The sequence below is a fragment of the Sardina pilchardus genome, chromosome 9 (assembly GCF_963854185.1).
Source record: "Sardina pilchardus chromosome 9, fSarPil1.1, whole genome shotgun sequence".
NCBI classification, from domain to species: Eukaryota; Metazoa; Chordata; class Actinopteri; order Clupeiformes; family Clupeidae; genus Sardina; species Sardina pilchardus.
The window spans coordinates 23,195,373-23,216,279 of NC_085002.1; the positions used below are offsets into that span (position 1 = coordinate 23,195,373).

Sequence of the window (20,907 nt, forward strand, 5' to 3'; positions counted from 1 at the left end):
AGATGTTCGCTTTGTGAGTTTGAGTGCTGGATATGTTCTAGGCTACTTGATTGCCCTGCCTGACAGATCAGACACACGCAAATTAGAGGCTACTTAACCATCTGCCACCACAAGAGGGCAGTAACAAGCCATTTTTTTTTGCTATTTGTTTGCACGTTGTTTTAAAATAGGCTAGATATAGTAGGTCCTGACTGACCATTATAGGTAGGCTAATGTCGACACCAAAATAAAATATAGGCCCTAAGTCATAAAGGCATTCATGCTGAATAATTGTTTAGGCCATCCATACCATCAATACCCTCCTCAAATAGCTCACCTCACAAGAATGGTGTAGAAAAAAAAACAAGGAGGCTTGGGCGAAAACATGATAAACTGTGTCCTGCCTGATGAGTCAAGCATTAGGCCTACATCCTGGGACTACCTACCTACACCTAGGGATTTTAATAATTCAACTTCTAATAGAAGCAGACTCTCAGCTACCGTTGTGTATGGAGGGCTAGACTTAGCCTACTTATTCCTGCCTTAGTCTTTTTTACATACCGGAACTGTAATTTCCATAAGTTCCACAACGTAGGCTAGGCTACCCATACGAACTTTCGGAACGAAGTTTTTTGCTGGTCCGTCTGGCCAAGAGGTCATTTTGAATGGTATTAAAACATGGACATGCAAATAATGATATAAATAATCCGGCAAGGAATTGAGTGAAAATGTCAACCTTTTTTTTACAAGATTGCATCTGAAATGAATGTTTTTGAGTTTAATGCACATATTTAATTTAATGCAAATAGTTAATTTCACTGCAAGTTGCGCCCCTGCTGGAAGTCAACGAACCCTTTCCAGAGTAGACCCACTCAATTCAGAAGGGTCTGGTGTCAACGAGGCTACAGTTACCCTTGGCTGCGTACGAAACAAGTTGCGCTTACAACAGCTGCATTTCAGTAGGCTACGCCTTCTACTTGTTCAATTGAGCCTTGCAATCACTGGATGTACGTGCGCGCCCCCGCTTTACAGCGACAAGATGGCGGGTGCCGCCGGATCAGGTTAACGAATATACATTTTTCTTTAAATATATTGTGTCAGTAGAATCATATTGCATTTTAATTGATCGTATATAATTTCGATTAGTTGTTGGTGCATTGATATACGAATCACGTGTATTTGTCCAGAAAAGCCCAGAATATCTGCCCGTCGTTTCACAATGTGGGTGGGTTGCTTGCCTCGGAACTTGCCTTGCTGCCGGGTGTTTTGCGGCACCAACAAGCTGTTGGCGGTGTGCAAGTGAAACGCTAGCAGCTGGGCGTAGCATTCGTGTTGCTATTTGCACGTTGTTTATTTGATGTAAGGTTGGCGTGATATTCTGTTGTTTATTGTTAAAATACCATATTGTTCAGATTATGGTCATCCTCGCAATGGAAAGCTAGCTAGCTGCTAACTAGTTAGCTTATTCAACTGCAGCGTCATGACCGACTGACTCAACCTGCAAAGCGAGTAGCATGGAAATTCATTAATTCTCAACATGCGTTAATTGCATTCAATGAAACACAGTATTCACCAAAATACTGAATATGTTCCACCAAGGTACAATAATTGGTCTGGTGTTCGAATGCCCAGCACTGTGCGTTGTCGAATGTGGTTATATCTAGCCTACTTCATGGGAATTCAAGGGTTGGAAGTTCACTTGAATCAGTCATTTGCTTGAAATGAGTTTAATTCAATAACGTTACGTATTGTCAGTGGTTCGTGTTCGGCACTGATTAGTCTTGGATACGCTTTTTTTACTACTGTGCATTCCTCTGCTTTAGATGGCATAATGAAAACGATTGGAGTTAAATGTTAGTTCATGGACCAGGAAATGCAATAATGAGAATCTTGCACATTTGCATTGCCTTGTTTCGTTTAATTGTTGAATAGAGAGTAGACCTGCTATTCATTGTAATGCATGGCTGTAGCCTGTGAACTGGAGAGTCACATGGACAGGCAAAACACCTCAGGTGGCAGAAACAAGGAACTGAAGGAAGACTCAGCAGTTTTCAGTCTCTGTAATAGAACTTCTAAACGAGGAAAAAAAACACATTTCACATATTAAATGAAATTATAGCAACTTGCTGTATGGCTAGGCCAAATCCTCTTTCATTTGAAAAGAGAGGAAAGGGGCCATCCGTATACCCTGACTGCAGTATTCTTTTTAGTATGCCCTGTGCTCCATTTTGGATATGCCTGGATTCTCTCCAGGAACCCCCCCCCCCACCCCCCATCCTCTGCAGAAATGTCCAGTTCACAGTTGGACAGTTTCAGTGTTTATAAGTGTCTATGTTCTCCCCAGGCATCAAAGTTCCACGAAACTTCCGGCTTCTTGAAGAGCTGGAGGAAGGTCAGAAGGGCATTGGCGATGGGACTGTCAGTTGGGGTCTGGAGGACGACGAGGACATGACACTCACACGCTGGAATGGAACCATTATAGGCCCCCCCAGGGTAAGGCAGGCCCTCACTAAGCTAACTCTCAGTCCCTCATGCTAAGAGTCTCTCAGCCGGATGGGGGTCATGATCATCTCTGGATGATGGAGCTGTGGCAGCGTGTGGTCTGCATTTAATGTAGTGTTGGTGGTCATTAAACTGTTCTTTCTTTGCCTTTCCCAGACAATTTATGAGAACAGGATTTACAGTTTGAAAGTGGAATGTGGACCGAGATACCCGGAGATACCCCCGTTTGTCCGATTCCTTACCAAGATCAATCTGAACGGTGTGCACAACTCCAATGGAGTGGTGAGTTGTCCTCATGTTCTGAATTCCAGTAATAGTGGGTTTGTTAACTCGGCCTACCCATCACATTACCTTTTTTGTGATTAGTAATATCTTCAATTCACCCTTTTAAGAATCCGCTCGGCCTACTGACTAATCTGAATTGCGCATTGGATCATCTCAGCCCTCAATGTTCTGCCTACAGTGTGCATACTTGTGTACGTCGTTTGCTATGTTGGCAGCACTGTGGGAATTAGTCACTCTCTTCCCTCCTTAAACGACACTGAAAAATGGCCAGCGATAGACTGTGGCTTTCACATGGAGTATAGAGGTCCTTTTGTCTATGGTTGGTTGTTTTGCATGTCAGTCAAAGAGGTCCTTCTTGTCAACGCAGACAGCTCCTCCTGAATACCTTAATTTACATAGTGCACCCGAACATTTACTGAAGTGTGTGTGTATATGTATGTGTGTGTTTGTGTGTACATTGAAATAGCATTGAAATTCAGCTTTAAGATTCTTTTTTTGTCCTGACTACGGGTAGGTTGACATACGCGCGGTGTCCTCACTGTCCAAGTGGCAGACCTCGTACAGCATCCGCGTGGTTCTGCAGGAGCTGCGGAGACTCATGATGTGCAAGGAGAACCTGAAGCTTCCGCAGCCCCCCGAGGGGCAACTCTACAACAACTGACCCCTCGTCCCCTCGTCCCCTCGTCCCCTCGTCCCCCTGCCCCTCGTCCAGCCCCCCTTATCTACAGCCACCTTCCTTCCATACTGTTCAGCACACTTCTACATCACATACACACACACACACACACACACACACACACGTGCACTCAAAAACACATTGCACGACACCACTTATGCACATAGACACACAGACACACAACGTCCCCACCGGCATTCGTATACACAGACTCTTCAAAGTTTTTGCAAGACTCTTGAAAAATGAAAACAGATCCATCCTCAGTATCCCTTGCCCTGCTTCCATGCTATTCCCACTTCCTTTTTGCTGCAGCACCCAGTGAGCGCTTCCCCCAGCAGGAGACTTCACTGGACAGAAGAGATGGATGCACAGGCGGGCAACAACCCCCACCCCCCATGCAGACCAGACATTATAATACGGAAGAAAAAAAAGAAAAGCAAATACTGTACATCTTACTATTTTTTTCTTTTTTTTTTTAATCTTTATTTGTTATACATGCAGATTGTGAAAATAACATAAATGGTCTTATTAAGTGTGCTTGTGTGTGCTGTGTTCCTCCTCGTAGCGGTGAAGGTGGCTTCAGGTGAGCAGGCTGCCTCAGCAGAAAGTTAATGACATTTTTATTCACTGTCAGAGATCTAGCCGACCCATTTAGGTCTCTTGAAAAGTCATCAGAATTTGGTCAGAGGCCTGCACTTGAGGACTGCGCCCCGAGTCACTTCTGAATGCGTACATTTTACTTAGAGACCTGTGCTTTTCAGGCTATTCTTAGCCTAATCTGACTCCTCTTATAGAACCTGAGATCAGGATCTGAGATCAGCTGTTCCACAGTTGAAGTTGCAAGCAGTTTAGTGTATAGAGGTCACTATTGGTCACTAACCCCGTCTGAATCATCTTGTGTTCTAGATGTCCTGTGTCATACAAAAACCCAGAAATTACATTCATACATTTTCCTTTTAGTGATTAGATGGACATTTTCTTAAATTTGTGTTTATATATATGAAGAAGACGGCCTACTCCTCCTATGGTGTTGTAGAGGAAAATCCATAAAGGTATATAAATACCTTGATGAATTATAGCCTGATGGTGTGGGCGGGGCGTTCAATTGGCACCCAGGCTAGATGAATTACTTATTGATATATAGTTTCAGTGGAACTTCATCACATATGAAACATCCAAGGTTTAGGCTAGTTAACTGTGAAAAGGGCATTTTCCCTTGTACAATGCAGAACTATTCTGCTGGATATAGAAAAAAATATACATTTCAAATGCCCCATTAATTACAGTGCATGTGTACAGTGCATCTACTTTTAAATACGACCTGGAGATGGCATGTTTCAATGCTGGGAGACTTGAATCTGCAACAGAGAGGAGATGGTGCACCGACCAGTTTTCCCATCTGAGACCTCTGTCTTGACTGTCCATACAGTGGGCGGCATGCACATTTAAAAAAAGAAAAATTAAATCCAGTCCAGCGATGACACTGTCTCCTTGAATATATGTGAACAAAAATTACATGAAACATTGATGCAGCAGTTGGACAATATGGACCTTTAAGGCATGGACGGAAAGTACAGGCTGACTATCCCCCCTGTGGAGAAAAATAGAATGGCAGCTTCGGCTGATTCAGGTCAGTAATTGCATATACAGTCATGGGTTCAAATGGACCTCCAACCCTTTGCCTGTACAAGGATGTCTGGAAGGACCTGTTGGTGAAGTTGACATTTAACCTCCTTAAGGCCCCCTACATTCTGCACTTTTGTTTGTAAACATATGGAGTGTAATTTGTACAATTTGTGTGACAATTAACGCATGCCAATAAGTGTCTGCTAAATGAATAAGTGTAAATCTATTAGAATGGTAAGAACACTGTTCACACAAAACGGTCCCTGTATTATTGGAGTTGGATGACACAGATCATAAATTAATTGAGTATATCAGCTTATGAACTTCACCATAATAACTTGTGGATAACAGGTAGGCTGCCTGGTTACACCAGTATACTCTCAGAAATAAAGTGTCCTCTTCAATCATATTGAGTTGAACAATGTAGCTGAACATTTTTTAAAAGATGTTGCACTTTGTTTCATGGCCTCCATTTATCTATGAGCCAACATTACTCTGACAGGTTGAATAGTAAGATTGCCAAGTAGATCACATTTGTTTATCGCTTTAATTTCTCAAATCCACATTTGGACAACAGTGAGTGCATTCCTGAAACAGTTTGAACAAACTATACTCACACAGTGAAATACCTAAGACGAAGCAAGGACTTAACCAATCAACACGTCAACCATCACAGTGACATGTTCTTGCACCATCCTTACGAACAGGATCATCAAAATGCAATGCTGTCAATATAACTTTACTCTAGTTTGTTGTCAGACAAACATTCATTGACATGACATTCATTGTCATGCTAAAAAAAAGCTTTAAAAGAACTCTTGCAGAACAGCACTCCTTTCCGAAAAAGTTAAATAGTGAAACAGTCGAAATTACTTGACAGATTATGTAATGAATGACTCGAGCAATGAACTAATGCATACATTATTTTGGAGGTTCTATCATAGAGAACCTGACTGACATGACTGATATGACATTAGTAATTGATATGGTAAAAGCTGATAATTGTACACAAAATTGCATATATGTCTGAAAGAATTTACTGTTTGTTCAAGGTAATGAGAAATTCCTTTTATGACTATGTGGAGGCTGAACTAGTTTAGAGAATCTGATCTGAGAAATTCACCAAAGCAACAGAAAAACTGTATATACTGGAGGGACAAAAGGGACATGGTGGAATGTTCTCATTGATCGTATCTCATTGAGTTGGGAATTTTACCTTCCCAATGCAATGTTTCAAGTCAAAAGAAAGAACACATAGTGTGATGTGATCTGGAAAATCCACCACATGGTGCAATTTTACCAAGTTATGAATCTGATAAACCATCCTAATATTCAAGATTTTGGGAGGATGGTATCCTGGATTTTGCTATGGAGACAAGGTACAGAATGTTGATGGTATCAGAATCTGAAATTGGTGAAATGTCAACCTAAAATATTAACAGCAAAATTCTTGCACTGTGTGGTGGATTTTCTTATCGTATCACAATTTACTGGGATGGAATACAATAGTATTGCAAGAGGACGACGCAAATGGAGCTCTAATATTAACATGATTCCTGGCCCTTTTGGGGTCTCCTATACTGGAACAATGGGATTTAATTCGGGAGACCTCCTGAATGTCCCAGAAATCAAGCACAAGGAGTATGTTGTTTGTCAACAATGAATTCTTTAATTACACATTTGTCAAATATCAGCCTTTGAGATAAACGGAATTATTGATATTGCTGACACCAACACTCAACGATTACTATTGCACATCAGGGTTGGAAGTTTAAGAATACCCTACAGTGGAGGTGATTTGGTCTGATCTAGGATTTGGGTGAAGTGTTTCAAGGTAGATAATGGAGCTATTTTGACAACAGACACATGCGCCAAATTTTCCCACATGCCTGCAGGAGGGCGTAATTACACTGTACTTCCGGAGACATTTCAGAACCTTTCCCCCAACAACAGGAAGACTTCTGACACGCAACCATTCTTCTTCTACACCCCTCTATCGGTGCTCTCACCCAGCCAGGTGATTGGTTCCTGTGGCCCAGATTAGCACGTCTTCCTCCCTTAACCCCCAGGAGAGCCCCTATACTCCTGATCCAGACCTCCAGGACCTCACTTCTGCAGCACAATACATCTCCGACCGGTCTTAGACAAACACACCCCCACAATCAGGGCTTGTCGCTGGCATGGCTTGTTGCTCTCTGGAAATGAGTTGCTCGTTATTCTTGTGAAATTTTCTGAATGAGCATGAGTGACTTCATAAAATGCTGCCTTATACTTTGCTGTATGATGGTATTTTCTCATTTCTCATTTTAAGTCAGGCCTGATGCGTCATTGCGCCCTCACACTCTCCTTTATGCAGCAGTATTATAGACGCCACAGAAATAAACCGAGCAACAAAAACTATTAGATGACTAAAATGATGATGTACTATACATGTTCAATTAACACAATTCAATTGTCTGATCTGATGAAAATGAACATGTGTGATTTTAGTTTACTTGTGGCCTGCTTTTCTGTATTCCATAACCACAGAATGTCTGTGCTTGGTGCAATTTCAAATTGAATGTGAATGATCAAATGTGAATTCTAAATGTCTATAGCATTTAGATTCTGTTTCATATTATTCTATTACTCTAAATTGTGCATTAAAGCCAACTGCACTAATTGGATTTTTTTGTAGAACCTCCAAATGTAGCTAAGGACCCAGTGAAACCAATGTTTAAAAATGTGGTGTGTGTGTGTGTGTGTGTGTGTGTGTGTGTGTGTGTGTGTGTGTGTGTGTGTGTGAGTGTGAGTGTGAGTGTGAGTGTGAGTGTGAGTGTGAGTGTGAGTGTGAGTGAGTGAGTGAGTGAGTGAGTGAGTGAGTGAGTGAGTGAGTGAGTGAGTGAGTGAGTGTGTGTGTGTGTGTGTGTGTGCACGCGCACATGTGCGTGCGCGTCCGCATGCTTGGTTTGTTTTTGTTGGAGTTTTATTGGAGGCTGCAGGTCGGGTCAGCATTGTTGGTGCAGCTGAGCCCTTACGGAGAGAGTTTAGATGTGTCAGGGGGGTGTTTGTGAAAGTGTCTGCTTTGATGGCACCAGCGCTGGGAAGCCTCCACAAACATGCAGACCATTTGGTTTCCCCACAGAAAGTGTCACTCAATCACACTCAGCATCTGCAAACTGTTTATCTAAAGATAAACCCATTACCCCAACTAACTCACTTTTAGAACACCACTGGGTCAGCCCTGCTACTGAGAAAAATCAACCACAAATATTTAGGTCACTATAGGTTACAGTAGCCCAGGGACAGGATACAATGACTTCAATAGTCATTAACTTAGTAATGGTTTATAATGTATAATGTAATCTCAATTGGTTTAGCATATTCCTGTTGGCTATAGTAAAAGTATGAAAAGTTTATAAGAAAAGTGTAGTGAGGCAATTTTTGTGACCCTATAGTACAACAAACATCAGTCTTTATCTTAAATGGGATCTGTTGCAAACCCCATGATGAACAGAAATTATACTCTGGACACAGACAGATAGATAGTTAGATAGATAGATAGATAGATAGAAACCAGACAAGCTGTGACCATATCTAATGTTAAGCTGCAGGCTATCTGAGAGAGGAGACCTCATGTGGAGACCTCTGTGGCGCTGTCTGACCAGCTCCTCCCCTCAGAAGGGTCAAATAAAAAGCCACCTCCTCAGACTGTTGTCATACTTTGTGCCAAGCCACGTGGAATAACTTGAGTAACATTTTATGGTAAATTATTTGAAACTTTAGGACATTTTTTATGTCGAATATTGTTGAATAGACACGTTATAGCAAATACATTATTTGCTGTTTGCTCTCTTTTTTGCAAGAATAGCAGTCATAATGGCTTTCACGATGCTGAGGACAATCGCGTCCCACTACTCTTACGCGGACTTAAATTTAATGTCAGACGATGATGAGAACCACAGTGGAAGTGACAGCAGTTCAGACCAAATGTATGGATGCTACGCCGTTACCGAGAAGAAGCGGGGAGCTGCGCTGATGCCAGGCACTGGGGGGATAGTAGTGGTCAGGCAACGCAACTCGGCCAACGCACGGGAACGCGAACGGACACAGAGCGTCAACACAGCCTTCACCGCCCTCAGAACTCTAATTCCCACGGAACCTGTGGACCGAAAGCTCTCCAAAATCGAGACACTTCGCTTAGCGTCAAGCTACATCTCTCACCTCGCCAACTGTCTGGTCACTGAGAGTGGGCATGTGGAGGGCCAGCCATGTCTCAGTGCGCCCGTTGAGGGGAAGCAGCCGCGGACCATCTGCACCTTTTGCCTGAGAAACCAACGCAAAGGGGTAAGAGGCCACACACTTTTATTTACAGCACAAAAACATATAGAATGTACTTTAGCACAGTGCGCACACGCAAGCGTATCCAAGGTGATTCGTGTGTTTCAACCAATTATTTCCTCTTCTAGGGGAAGGACGGAAAAAACTGTCAGAAGCTACACTGCAAGACGCGTATCAGTCAACGGTAGACCAAAGAGAAGTTGAAGTCTACAACCTACTACTGTAGGCCTATTTTGAAGCGTGGCATCAGTTCTCCTGGTGGACATCATGGAGGACCTCATCAGATACAGTCCACCAGCTCTCTACAGAGCTGAACAAAGCTGCATCTCAATGGATTTAGTCAGCCCATGAGCTGCCTGGACCTCCAAATGAATAGACTGTCTGTGACTATTTGAATACAATCCTGTTGTGATTTCAAGGATTAACAATTGTTTTTATTAAATATATATATATATATTTTTACATGAGGGACATTCATCGTTCATGTCATTTAATGTTGCTTTCTAATGTTGCTGTGGTCAAAACAACATGAGATCATCTTTTATAAATGAATGAGTTTTAAAGAAATCAATCTGAAGCTCAACAAACTAATTTACAAAATGTAAACACTTCTGTTTCTCTGGTTGAACAAAAAAAGGTTGGCTATATTGTTGTTTCCATGTGCTCATCGTGTGATAGGGAAATGGCGGATTGAATTCCATTTTCTGAGCATTTAAGACGGTTTAAGAAGACTTGAAAGTTGTGTGAACCATGCATTTTCTGCTTTTCCTATATGTGTCACATGCAAGAAAACATGAGCAGCCGTTTTAATGAGTTACAATGAAGTCACAAGACAGATTTATGCCGGTCTGCTTTTGATTAGTCACAGCCAATAATACCTGTGCTTTTCAGCCTGAACCCACAGCTGCTGTTGTGTCAAAGGTGTGAGTCACTGATCACTCTGAGAGAAAACATGTGGAGGGAGAGGAGGGAGAATCAAGAGACCATGGAGTGTGTGTGTTTGCATGTGTGTGTGCAGACTTGTTCTAATGTGATGTTGACCACACAGACTTGAGAAACCCCATGGACATTGTCTCCTGTGCACGAGGGAGACAGATGAAATCATCCAGTCGAATAACAGACCACTGCATGAATCAAGACTCAAGTCAAAAGTTATTCACTGTGTCCGACCTTTGCAAATGCATTTGTTTGCGTGCATTTTAGCAGTGTGTGTATAAACAGAAAACGTACGAACGCAGTTTGTCTCCAGCTCAATTACTTGAGGTGTCAAAGTGTCCTAAAAGTCATGTCACCTTTCCGTGGACCATTTGACCCCACAGCTGCCATGGATGGTTAGGGTCTCAACCTATCGCCTTGGCTCATCGCCCGCAGCAAATTGCTCCCTGGGGTCCCCGCCACCGGAGGATGTTGTAGAGCTGCAGGAAGGAAAGCATTTGTGTGGACGAGCCCTGGGGGACAACTCCTGAGGTGTCTGGGCCCTGGCCAGTTCTGACATCATGTTGAGCCCTAGTTCACTAGTGCATGCCAGCCCCATTTCAATCTGGAGTGGGAATTCTGTTTTCCAAAGGGGACCAAAACACAACAGAGCAGATAAGGGACATGAAAATAGTGGATTAAAGGGACGTACACACGACTGTGGTTCGTATGGTGTATATTTGCAACTTCACTCTCACTCCCTCCATATTGCTTAAACATAGGTGCCTGTATGAAACAAGTCTATCTAAGGTGTTTATGACAGTATTCCCTGACTTTGTTTTCTCCTAAAGGGTCAGCAACATGAGCCTAACTCTTAATTATCAAAATAAGTGATTGTAAGTCTATTTTGCTGCAGGCAGTGAAGCCTAATGAACTGTCCCTATTGCACTTTGCTACTGAAAGTGCACCATGGTAACTTCTGAGCGTTATTCCAATCACCAAATCAGATGCATATCATAGGCTATGCGTCATAAATCTGCTTCTGGACTATGGAATGACCTGACAAATGTTTTCATATTTGAATACAAAATGTTGGAAAATAATGGATGGAACAAACACCACTGTTCTGAATATTGAGATGTATCCACCCATCTCACCCATGAATAATGGCTGTGCTTAAACACAAACACACCATTCATTCTTTAGAGGAATTAACAGTAACACTAACATTTACTCAACATAGAAATGAGCACGTAAAGCACATAAAATGTACAACATCCAGTGTAGTTATAGTAGCCTAGTGTTAGTGCTATGCATTGTTTCCCTGTGGTTGTAGGTGCAACAGAATTTTTAATGACAGCATGAGCCAGTGTCAGTGAGGTTTATCTGATTGCAAGACATTTCTGAACTTCCCTCTCTTTTTTTTTTGTCCACGAAAATGGGAGGTTGTCAGGAGTCCGTTGAGCTAAGATGCGGGGGCAGAGGTGAAAATTTCCAGATCCGGTGATCCCTCCCATTCTGTTCAAATAATAAAACAATACCCCGGGGCAAGTTCATGTCTCATGGGAGGATCAGCGGCAGCTACCTTCCTAAAAAACGGAAACAGGAGCATTGTCACTGTTCTCAGCTTGAGCATAGGGGTCATGAAGTTGAGGGGAAATTGCCAAGTAACACAAATTAGTGAGAAGATCCTTCAGAGTGAGTTATTTCTTATAGCTGCAAAGTTATACTCCATCCAAAGACAACTAGGCCTACCCTCTAATAGAAGAAGTAGTTAACTGTTTCAAGGAGGCCTATGCTGGATATATCTTAGTTGGCAAGTGTATTGGAACTCTCTGGAACTATCTGAAATCCTCAAATCTAATAAATTGACACTTTGCACCATTTTGCTACAACTCAGCTTTTGCTCCTTACCTGCCACTAAAGGCCTACTGCCGCTACGGACACTGGTGCTGCTGAAGAAGGAATTCCAGATATTTCTTCTCTAGCAGTGGGTGATCAAAGGCCCAGAGAAAGCCATCAGCTATCAGCAGACACACAACTTACACAAGACATAAGCCATGTTTTATTTAGTTTGGTTAATTTAATTAATGTAGGTCTATTTCAATGTCATGCATTCCTGTTTATAGTATGTCTTATGAAGGCATATTTAATATCCATGGGCTTGCACATTCTTGAATCAATATCTTCCAAGGTGAACACTATTCATCTGAAGGCCAACTGAAGTTGTTCAGAGTTCACTATTTGCAAATGATTCCTTGTCAAATTCAACTGAACCTTTCCTGTGGTGACTAATACTGAGGCCTGTTCATCTTGTAAAATAATATCACTGTAACACATTTGTGTGTGTTTTTTATTTTATTTTATATTTTTAACATAGGTCAATCATTGGGTTACATTAATTGTGACAGCAGCGAATAGGACTGAGAACGCATTTTCGCGGATCTTGATGGCGGAATTTAGATGATTGCTTACACCAATCATATCACAAATAACAAATTCCCAAGGCGGGAACTCCCGTAAGGTACCATTTCATTGGACGTTAGATTCGGGGGAGTGTTTCGATACGTCGGCCATATTGTGTCTGAGACAGCAGAATAATCTTACTACACTACCGAAAAGGAGGAAGATTTCAACGACTCTTTCTATTAAGAGTGGTTTGCTTCGCAGGTTTCATCAAAGGTATATGCAACTCCAGCACTGTGTTGCTTTTGAATATTTACCCCGAGAAGCTCCGGACTTTTAATGCAGCATCAGTAACGAGCCAGCCAACTGCTACCGAGAGTGGAACCGGCTTCAGGCAGCTTGCTAGCGATAGCATGTTGCAGCCATTCGCATATTGGTTTACCGCTAGTTAGCTATCATGCTAGCTAGCATGTTGGCTGTCCTCAGGCAATGGGCGAGGTGGGAAACACACTCTAGTCATCATAGCGTGAGCTTTAACGTTACCTGCCAGACCTTAACAGAAATCTTTGCTGTGTTCCTAGCCAGAGTAACGTGACTTTACAAATATGTCATGTCCCTGTTCCTCATTTGTCTTACGTACTGGACTTCAATAGCTTGAAGTCGGGATGTAATAGTGGCTAACGTATGGGCAGTGGGAAAGATGACTTGGCTTGGTTTTGTAACGCTAGCTTTGTGTGGCCAGATAGCTAACATACAGGCTCAAATCCTTTAGTTGAAACTGGCTAACTGGTGCTTTCTGGTGGGCCTGGCCCACGTTATTAGCGGCGTAATAGCCGATTAAACTAGTAAAACATTCGGGGTTTTCAGCTTTGATGCATGACTAGCTATAGAGTATTTCCTCTCTCGTTCGCCAAGACCGACAGCATCACGCGTGCTCCTGTGACCCTAGCATCAAGCCTTCATCGCCTTTCTGTCGAGGCCGGTTGTTAGAATCAGTGGTTTTACACGACCATTCCTTTACTCTGGGCTAACTATTGCCAGTCTCATAACTACTGGACCCGTCGATGAGTTTTGCGAATCAATCACCATGCTTAAGTTAGGAGGTTACAATGAATGATGCAAACGCTAGCTTTTGCAAGCCACGGTGAACTTTGTCCATATGCCCATTGCCGAATTTGCCGTCATAAGGTTGAAGAATTGCAGGTGTTACAGGACGGATAGATCCTCAGTGGCATTAGTTAGAGCTAGATTTGTGTAGATTTGTTGGAATGTAAATATTTATACCCCTTTCAACGCATGTTGGTGAGAATGGGATGTTTTTTTTCTAATGCAAACCCATGTCCAAGATGTCAACACTGCATATTGATTGTGCTACTGGGTTTTGATTACTGCTTTCATATCGGAGGATTCAAGACTTCTGGGATCATAGATGATTGTGTCCTTAAGTGCATTCTCCACCTACGTTTTTGGTACATCCACTGGTATCAAAGCTTTGCTGTGTCGGAACTTGTAATGTAGAAAGCTATGAGGCTAGAGGTGCATGTGTTTGCCCTGAGATTAACCTCAGCAGCTGATGTGTAGATCCCACAGAATCAGCTTGTACCATGACAGAACGAAGTAGGCTAAATGGTATGGAGATTAGAGGCGATATGAATGGCCGTGGTGAATGGTAATTGTATTTCTTGAAGCAGGAGCATTTGTGTTTAAGAATGATGCCCTTGGTTGCTTTCAAAAGTTTCAAAAGATAAATGTCAGCGGACTGAACAGAATGACTAAATCCGTTACCTTTGTGTTTCAACCATGTGTCCATCTTATGATTATGGCCCTGTTGGGTGAATGGATATGTAAAACATTTGTTGGATGAAATGCACATGAAACTTCAATGTTCTCTTCCTTTCTCTTTGTGATTCAGTAACGGTACAGAGGTGCCACACCTCCCTCACCTACCGGTGGCCCCCTGCCCTCATCCACAACCCTACCCCTCCTCTGGTCCAGTCCTATCCAGCTGCAGTGAAGTCCCACCCCTTACCTTGCCAAGCTGTCGGACATGTCGGGTCCGGTTCCGAGTCGGGCGCGGGTCTACACAGAGGTCAACACACACCGTCCCCGCGAGTACTGGGACTACGAGTCCCATGTGGTGGAGTGGGGGTATGCAAAATGCTTTCATTTTAAAATAAACTTTTTTTAAAATTGCATTTTAAAGGTTCTAGTATGTGTTGTATGTAGTTTGTTTGAGTATGTGTTTAGAGTCCGTCAGAGTAGGGGAATCTCAAAATATGGCCAAGAAAAGCATGACCATTCAAACCGTAAAACGAATGCACTAGTGATGGTGATGTGGGAATGTGCCTTAGATATAATTTAGATCAGTTGCACATTGGCAATTTTAGTGGGCTAAAGTATATACTCTTGGGTGAAAATAGAAAATGAAAGATTTGTATAAAACCAGGAAATGGCTTAGAATGCTCAACATTCTTTGCTGTTTAACATTCCAAATGGGTGCCATTACTACTTTGTGTCATGGTAGAAGGGCTATGGCCAAGAACACATCAAGACATTGTCAGTATTGGTAGACCATTCATTGTGGAAGAAAGCGCTTTTTTGTTTTATTATATGTTGATAAGAGCAGTCATATCAAGACTATTAACCTGTTTAACAGCAGTGTTCAGTTGTCAAATTTTGCGCATTATGGAATTCAATAACTCATTCAGCAACTCAATAAAAAAGGCAAAGCATTGTGCACTGCTTGGGATTGGCAACCATTCTGTTTTCACTTCACGAAAAATACTTGTTTTAGTAATTTCTGTGACACCAGGTGGGTTTCGTAGCCAGCTGAAGTAGAAATTCACATTCTTTTGCATTTCGCAGGGCTCTTAGTTCCACTTGTGACAACCTTCACAAGATGTCTGTTGAACTCTGAATGGACTTGTGTCTGAATTCATTAGATTCTTTGGATACCTTTTAATGAATGACCGCTCTTGGTTATTGGAACAGGATGCCAAACATTACATACTGTAAATGTGTACCAGTTTTGTAATGCAAATTCAAAATCCACATGAAGAAGCACTTTTCAGTTGAGTGCCTTGCCTTGCCTTGCCACAACTGGTCACTTTCATTCTTTATTTTCTGGTATTCATGAACTATAACAGAGAATTACAACCCATGCTGATTTGCTAGTGCTGTATAAGCATGTATTCTTCCCTCTGACAGAACAGTCCTGCTTTAGGTGTGTGTGTGAGTTTGAGTGCGAGAGATCAGCAAATTGTCAAAAAGAGAAGAAGTGATGACCTTATCATCTGCTCCACAGGTGATTGTGTGCTGTGATTTGAAAGTGGTGTTGTATCCACAGAAACCAAGATGACTTTCAGCTGGTGCGGAAACTGGGGAGGGGAAAATACAGCGAAGTGTTTGAGGCCATCAACATCACCAACAATGAGAAGGTGGTGGTCAAAATCCTTAAGGTAAAGCAGCTCAAGCACAATACTTAATGCTCCATACCATACAGTTTTGTCAATAACTGATCTTGTATTCATATGGTATCTGCCTGCAAAAAAACGTGCTTATTTGCGTCATTACTTACTGGGCGGTGGTAGTGTAGCGGTTAAGGAGCTCGGCTAGCTTGTAGTAGCCTCAAAGTTGTCTGTTTAATTTCCGACTTCCACCGTTGTGTCCTTGAGCCAGGCACTTAACCCTGAGTTGTTCCAGAGACAGTGTAGTCCCTTGTAATATAGCTGTCATATGTAAGTCACTTTGGACAAAAAGTGTCTGTTAAATGTAATGTAATGTAATATACTTGCATTCCTCCTCATGTGAACTCATGGTAATTTTGGAATGAGCGCACATGATGCAGAAATGTTGACTGCATCTGTCTAAGACAGACGGTCAGACTCCATTACTGAATTTACAGTCTGAAGCAGATGTTTTTGTGTTTTTTTTTTTTTCTTGCAGCCAGTGAAGAAGAAGAAGATCAAGCGAGAGATCAAGATTCTGGAGAACTTGCGTGGAGGCCCAAATATCATCTCTCTTATAGACATTGTGAAGGACCCTGTGGTGAGTGTAGATGAAAAGATGATCAGCATACATGGCCTTGATTTTGTATTTTTCTATCTCTTTAAGGACACAAATCAAATATAAGTTTTTGACATTTAATTTGCACTGGTGTTCTGGGTCATATTTCGCAGTATGTTATGTTACTGTTTTTGTCACTAATTGTTTTTGTATACTTTTTTGTATAACTTAATGTAGAATTGTTCTTCAAGTGTTTGATGATGATGAGCAAATGCTAAAAGTTACATTTTGCTTGCAGTCTCGGACCCCAGCTTTGGTGTTTGAGCATGTTAACAACACTGACTTCAAAGTAAGTGATCTGTTATCTTAGTCTAGGTGTTTACGTTGGACGCTGCAGTGATTAATCTCTAGTTTCGAACAGTTGTAGTGACATCCTACACTCTTTTATTTTTCCCACAGCAACTTTACCAGACGCTGACTGATTATGACATTCGCTTCTACATGTATGAAATCCTCAAGGTGAGTCTGCTTGTAGTTGCTACCAAACGACATATAGAACTGTGTCTTACACCAACATCGAAACATAGAACTGGCTCTTGGCCTAATAATGTAAATTTATCTTTAACTACATATTTCATCTGCACATTTAGTGTTTTACCTACAGTTTTGCGATCCTATCAGTTTAAGTGAACATGAGTATATTGATGTTATGCGGCTTTGTCTGGAACGAGGGGAGATGGATGCTATTTTGGTTCTTTAAAATGTCCCCCTCCTGGACCCACAGGCTCTGGATTATTGCCACAACATGGGTATCATGCATCGGGATGTGAAGCCGCACAATGTGATGATTGACCACGAGCACAGGAAGGTAAGGACAGAGGGACGGACTTGGGAAAAGTGTGATCCCCAAATATTTGTTTTAACGGACACACGGTATTGACCATTTTTGTACCATTTTTTACACATTATATATACAGTAATGTCCTGTGTATTAGCCGCAGGACAGTGTTTTATGCAAGTTAAAAGAAACAAAACCTTATCAACACCATATTAACTGCCCCCCTGTATTAACCTCATAGCTGAAGACATTTTGCAAAATCAATGTACTGTATAAGCCGCGGCTAGTAGTTGGGAAATTACGGTATAGGTTAAGCACTATTGCTGTGAAATGATCAGAACATCAGTATTGAATATCAAGGTAATGCTATCTTAAAAAGAAAAAAGAAAGCATGGGTGGCATACAAAACTGTAACCTCCAGTCATCCAATAGTGAACAGGAACTGCCTACACAAGTGTTTGCAGATAATCTTTATGTAAGTGAATTGCTGTCACTTATCTCATAAACTGTCATTCAGCTAGTCTCACAAACCCTTACCTCCCTTTTAGAATGGAAACCATGTATGTTCTCGTTTTCTTATTTTGGCAAAGTTTTCTTTTACCAACTAGTCATTTCATACAGCAAACATGTTGATTGGCTCTCTTGCAACAGTTACGTTTGATTGATTGGGGCCTGGCTGAATTCTATCACCCTGGACAAGAGTACAACGTCCGAGTGGCCTCACGCTATTTCAAAGGGCCAGAGCTTCTAGTGGATTACCAGGTATGTGCAGGATGTGTTATTTTATGTGTGAGATTTTTTTTGGGGAAAAAAAAAATAGATCTGGATTATCAGTCTTGTGCACATTGTGGGTAAGGCCGTTGGGTTAAGATGCAGATGCCATAAGGCAAGTATGATCTGGCAACATCTACTGCCAGTCCGTTACTATTGTTTCATAATTGCTCTCCCTGCAGATGTACGATTACAGCCTGGACATGTGGAGTCTGGGGTGTATGCTAGCCAGTATGATCTTCAGGAAGGAACCCTTCTTCCATGGCCATGACAACTATGATCAGGTTTGGAAGATCACTGTTACTCAACTTTTGACTTCTTTTCATGGTTAATTGGCCCATATTTGCTACAGATGTTTTGCATTATTTAGTAGTATGGTCTTCTCTGATCAAATGTTGAAGTTCTTTGTTCTTTCTTTCCTGTATAATAGTTAGTGAGAATAGCCAAGGTTCTGGGCACTGAGGACCTCTATGATTACATTGACAAGTACAACATTGAACTGGAGCCACGTTTCAATGACATTTTGGGAAGGTGAGTAGCGAGCACTTCCAGAACCGTCGTTTTGATTCAGTTTTTCCCACCGCTCTCTCCGCTCACAGCAGGACCTCTATTCCTCTGCTCCCGTAGGCATTCCCGCAAGCGGTGGGAGCGCTTTGTGCACAGTGAGAACCAGCATCTGGTCAGTCCTGAAGCGCTCGACTTCCTGGACAAGCTGCTGCGCTATGATCACCAGGCACGGCTGACTGCACGTGAAGCCATGGAGCACCCGTACTTCTGTGAGTCAACCACCATCCTCACTTCCTTAGGGCAGAGTCACGGGAGTTTGGGCTGGAATATAGAATTGGCTGAACTGTGTGTGTGTGTGTGCTCTCTCTGTAATTATGCTGTTGTAGCTTGTGATTCATGATATTGTGATATATTGAATTCTTTTGGTTCTTTTCTCACTTTGTTCAGAAAAATCCAAGACATAATAATGGACCATTTTTTTGAATAATGACATAATAATGACATAATCATTTTTTTTTTTTTTTAAAAACTCTATGCTCCATGAATCTTTAGCTTTCCTTTAACTTGTATGGGATCTGTTTCCATTCAAGCTTTTTTACAGCTGAAGAAAACGTGATTATAAAAACAAGTCTGCTGTGTCATTACAGACCCCATTGTGAAGGACCAGTCTCGTATGGCCGGGTCCACTAATGTCCCTGCTGCCAACACAGCTGTAAGCACCGCCAGCATGATCACTGGTGAGTATCCCGGTCATCACTCCTGTAGAGAAACACTGCCCTCTGTGGACTGAGTGAGAAACTGTTGTTTAGACCAAGTGTTATGTATAGAGTGTGAGGCTTGTATGTTTACTTGCTGATTGTGGATCTGTGATGTGGTCCTCCAACCAGGCTAGGGAGAATTCGGCTTGTCACACACTTTCAGCTTTCTTTCCTTTTCACCCCAACTGAACTTGGTGTTTACCAGCAGTTACAAACAGCTAAGGGGAAACTAACTGGGGGAAAAGAGCAGGATAAGATCTAGCATGTACATGCCATCATGTCCAAGTGGGTGCTGAATCAGCCATGGAATTCCTCCAGTGCGTGGAAAGTTCTAGCAGACTTTCATGTGTTGGCCGTGGTGGAATGCGCGTTCTAATGTATTTTTCACGGCTAACTGCGACTTTGTCTCCTTGCTCTCAGGCATCGCTGCACTGCCCGCCTCCACCGCCTTGGGTCCACTGGCCGGCTCCCCCGTCCTGTCTGCTGCCAACAGCCTGAACGCCCCGGTGGCGGCGGCGGCCGGCGCCCCCCAGTGAGCGCCAGCGTGCCGTGCCGTGCCGTGCCCTACCCTGCCCGCCCACACACACCCACCCCCTTACTACAAAACCCCCTCCTCTGAGCCTTGGCACAGAGCGGGGCAATGCCAACCTTTGCAGTGGTGACACTTTTCTTTTCCTGGGTCGTATTGGGAGGAGGGTGTGAGGTGGTGTTTGGAATCAGAAGACAGAGTTTCTGTGTGTGTGTGTGTGTGTGTGTGTGTGTGTGTGTGTGTGTGTGCGCGCGCGCAAGTGTGTGTGTCTGAGATTCACAAGTTCTTAGTTGCTTGACAAAAAAAATAATGTGTCTGATGGATGCGTGTGTGTGTTGTATGTTTATGCTCCTGTTCTATGAGACATTACACACCCACAGATGAGCTGTTCAGAAGATTTTCCTTTTTTCCTAATGGGGGGAAAAAAACATCAACACAGACTCACAGGTGTCAAAATCACAGTTTAGTTTAGTGTTTAGACAATGCGAAAGGAGAAGTCGTTCGGACCAAAAGTAGCATGTTTGCAAAGACACGAGGAAGAAGGTCTAGTTGGTGCTGACTACCAGGGGCTTTTGGCCGTAACAAAGCAGCTCTTTCTAGCTCAGTATTAGCGTGATGGATCCCTAGTTCAGTGGATGCCACAGTGTTGGACTTTGGTAGTGGTGCTTTTGTGCTGAATCGGTGGGCTGAACTGCAGCCCTACTCACATATACTTGACCTTAAAATAAAAACACTTCTGCCTGTGCCGTATGTCAAGCCTGTATACCAAACATCATGCTCATTTGTTTTT

The 20,907-nt window shown here is 42.4% G+C and overlaps 3 protein-coding genes across 3 annotated transcripts; all 3 read left to right on the forward strand.

Annotated features, from left to right (window-relative positions):
- The first annotated feature begins 887 nt into the window (after positions 1 to 887).
- LOC134093088 (ubiquitin-conjugating enzyme E2 variant 1-like) lies at positions 888 to 3,979 on the forward strand. Its single transcript, XM_062546396.1, has 4 exons — positions 888 to 1,040; positions 2,324 to 2,472; positions 2,638 to 2,763; positions 3,281 to 3,979. Exons 1-4 carry the CDS (start codon positions 1,019 to 1,021, stop codon positions 3,425 to 3,427), a joined length of 444 nt encoding a protein of 147 aa, XP_062402380.1. The 5' UTR covers positions 888 to 1,018; the 3' UTR covers positions 3,428 to 3,979.
- Positions 3,980 to 8,783: 4,804 nt separating this feature from the next.
- Positions 8,784 to 10,681, forward strand: LOC134092254 (transcription factor 15-like). The gene is made up of 2 exons (XM_062545055.1): positions 8,784 to 9,394; positions 9,517 to 10,681. Exons 1-2 carry the CDS (start codon positions 8,927 to 8,929, stop codon positions 9,574 to 9,576), a joined length of 528 nt encoding a protein of 175 aa, XP_062401039.1. The 5' UTR covers positions 8,784 to 8,926; the 3' UTR covers positions 9,577 to 10,681.
- Positions 10,682 to 12,870: 2,189 nt separating this feature from the next.
- On the forward strand, positions 12,871 to 20,534 carry LOC134093090 (casein kinase II subunit alpha). The gene is made up of 13 exons (XM_062546398.1): positions 12,871 to 12,985; positions 14,622 to 14,857; positions 16,056 to 16,167; positions 16,655 to 16,756; positions 17,013 to 17,063; positions 17,174 to 17,233; positions 17,499 to 17,582; positions 18,204 to 18,314; positions 18,506 to 18,607; positions 18,754 to 18,854; positions 18,951 to 19,099; positions 19,478 to 19,567; positions 20,009 to 20,534. The coding sequence occupies exons 2-13, from the start codon at positions 14,757 to 14,759 to the stop codon at positions 20,122 to 20,124; spliced, it is 1,179 nt and encodes a 392-aa protein (XP_062402382.1). The 5' UTR covers positions 12,871 to 12,985; positions 14,622 to 14,756; the 3' UTR covers positions 20,125 to 20,534.
- Positions 20,535 to 20,907: the final 373 nt, after the last annotated feature.

What these genes read in the sequence shown, in the direction of transcription:
- LOC134093088 (XM_062546396.1), top strand. Translation starts at nt 1,019, where the DNA reads ATGGCGGGTGCCGCCGGATCAG. An exon ending in GGCGGGTGCCGCCGGATCAG is followed by an intron (nt 1,041 to 2,323) that starts GTTAACGAATAT and finishes TGTTCTCCCCAG; the next exon opens with GCATCAAAGTTCCACGAAAC. An exon ending in CCATTATAGGCCCCCCCAGG is followed by an intron (nt 2,473 to 2,637) that starts GTAAGGCAGGCC and finishes TGCCTTTCCCAG; the next exon opens with ACAATTTATGAGAACAGGAT.
- LOC134092254 (XM_062545055.1), top strand. Translation starts at nt 8,927, where the DNA reads ATGGCTTTCACGATGCTGAGGACAATCGCGTCCCACTACTCTTACGCG. An exon ending in TGAGAAACCAACGCAAAGGG is followed by an intron (nt 9,395 to 9,516) that starts GTAAGAGGCCAC and finishes TTCCTCTTCTAG; the next exon opens with GGGAAGGACGGAAAAAACTG.
- LOC134093090 (XM_062546398.1), top strand. Translation starts at nt 14,757, where the DNA reads ATGTCGGGTCCGGTTCCGAGTCGGGCGCGGGTCTACACAGAGGTCAAC. An exon ending in TCCCATGTGGTGGAGTGGGG is followed by an intron (nt 14,858 to 16,055) that starts GTATGCAAAATG and finishes TTGTATCCACAG; the next exon opens with AAACCAAGATGACTTTCAGC. An exon ending in TTGACCACGAGCACAGGAAG is followed by an intron (nt 17,583 to 18,203) that starts GTAAGGACAGAG and finishes CTCTTGCAACAG; the next exon opens with TTACGTTTGATTGATTGGGG.